Raw genomic sequence first — 1,957 nt, 5'->3', positions numbered from 1 at the left:
ATTTGCCAGACCTCTTGCTTTATTAGCTCCCAGAAGGTGTGGAAGAATGTTGTGGTAAATCCATCTGGGCCAGGGGCTTTTCCTTCTTTGAGCTGGGCCATAGCTTCATCCACTTCCTGAGATAGAATGGGGCGAAGGAGAAGTTCATTGTGCTCCTCCGTGATGATTTTTGGCACATTTTTGGTTATTTTCTCAATAGCCGGACGCCTGTCTCCTTCAGGCTCTCAATGGACCTGATTGAAGTGATTGAGGAATTCCTCCTCAATTTCCTCATGCTTTTCTATTTTTGCCCCTCGTTTTTGGATGTAAGGGATGCTGTTGTGCATTCTTTGCTGAATAGTGGTTCTGTGGAAGAATTTGGTATTTCGCTCTCCTTCCTTCAACCATCTGATTCTGGATTTTTGCTTCCAATATATTTGCTCTTGTTTCCTCCTTTCCTCCAGTTGGCTTTGGATGCGTCGTTCCTTTTCCAGAGTTTCTTCAGTGTGCCCCCTTGTGATTATCCTTTGTTGTAGGTCCGTTAGTTCCTTGTTTAAATCCTGTTGCGCTGTAAATATGTTGCCGAAGGTCTCTCTGTTACACTGCTTTAATTGACTTTTTAGGAACCTAAGCTTCTGTTGGAACTGATACATCTTGGATCCTTCCGGCGGGATGAAGGATGTCCATGTTGTTTTGACAAAGTCTTTAAACGAGGGATGCGAGAGCCAGAATGCTTCGAAGCGGAAGGGTCTTCTGGTTTGGTTGCCTGGTCTTTGCCACTGGAGGGCTATCGGCCAGTGGTCCGATCCAATGTGGGAAAGAATAGCTGCTGAAAAATCTCCTCCAAGGTGAACCGCATTGTCTGATATGAGGAAGCAGTCCAGTTTGGAAGCGATTTGATGCTTGCCTGCTCTGCGATTGCTCCATGTGAAAGTTCCATTGCAGAAAGGCATATCTATGAGGGAAGTATTCTGAATGAAATCCTTGAAGTGGGAGTTTTCTTGTTCCATTATATTTCTACCCCCAATCTTCTCCTCTAGCTTGGTGATCATGTTAAAATCCCCTCCTATTATCCATAGCGGGTGCCTCCTATTGTTGTTCAGGGCTTCTATAGTATCAAGAAGAGCAATTTTGCTTCCTGTGTCCTGTGGGAAATAAACATTTGAGAGGTTTCCATGAATGTTCGTACCTAGGATGTGGAACTCAGCCTGGATGAGGTGGTGAGAGGCGTGAAAATCTGAAAGAGTAATCACTTGTGTACTCCAAGCTATTTCCAGCCCTCCTGAAGCTCCAGAGGCATCTACCGCAACCGATCGACAACCTGGCCAAGCCTTGGAGAGAATACTGCCTAATGTAGAGCTATTACATTTGGTTTCTTGGATAAAGCACATTTGCGGTTTTTCCATTTTAATCATGTTTTTTAACATTCTGAGTTTTCCTGGGCTGTTGAGCCCTCTTACATTCCATGATACCAGCTTCATGATTTAACTATTGAGAGAGGGTTTGTAGTACTTCGTCAACTTAGCATACCTGCCCCAGTCTACCAGGATTTTCCCAATCTCGATCGTTCGCTGAAGATCCGTTTTTCTTCCTCTCTTCTTGGTGTCTTTTGGGGGCAAGCTACCGTCCCATTGGCTTCCTGGCTGAATGCCTAGTTGATGTTGATGAAAGGCTCTGGAAATGACCACTTCCAGCTTATTGAGTTGATACTCTGATATACTATCATAAGCTTTCTTTTTGCATGCCATTTCCAGTTCTAGAATGTCTAATCCATTCAGATCTATGCTCTCTGGTTCTTCTTCCGTTTGTGTACTTGATTGCTCCCCTCCATATTGATTTCTGAATTTTGTGGGGGGTCTGACTTCCCATCAACTTCCATGTCCTTGCACTTCCCTTCCATTTCTTTCTGTCCATCATTGAGGGTTATTGGATTGATGATGGGAGGTTTAGATTTGGATGAGGAGGCTGATGGAGGCAG

General features: G+C 44.4%; 1 protein-coding gene across 1 annotated transcript; it reads right to left on the bottom strand.

The window, feature by feature from the left end:
- Positions 1-224: 224 nt before the first annotated feature.
- LOC149230281 (uncharacterized) lies at positions 225-1,385 on the bottom strand. The gene has a single exon (XM_089381263.1). It carries the CDS (start codon positions 1,383-1,385, stop codon positions 225-227), a length of 1,161 nt encoding a protein of 386 aa, XP_089237389.1.
- Between the last annotated feature and the right edge of the window lie 572 nt (positions 1,386-1,957).

The sequence above is a fragment of the Pinus tabuliformis genome, chromosome J (assembly GCF_031772625.1).
Source record: "Pinus tabuliformis cultivar Carrire ecotype Pingquan chromosome J, CPIR1, whole genome shotgun sequence".
NCBI classification, from domain to species: Eukaryota; Viridiplantae; Streptophyta; class Pinopsida; order Pinales; family Pinaceae; genus Pinus; species Pinus tabuliformis.
Note: the sequence above shows the minus strand (reverse complement) of the source record. Positions and strands in the feature narration are given on the sequence as shown.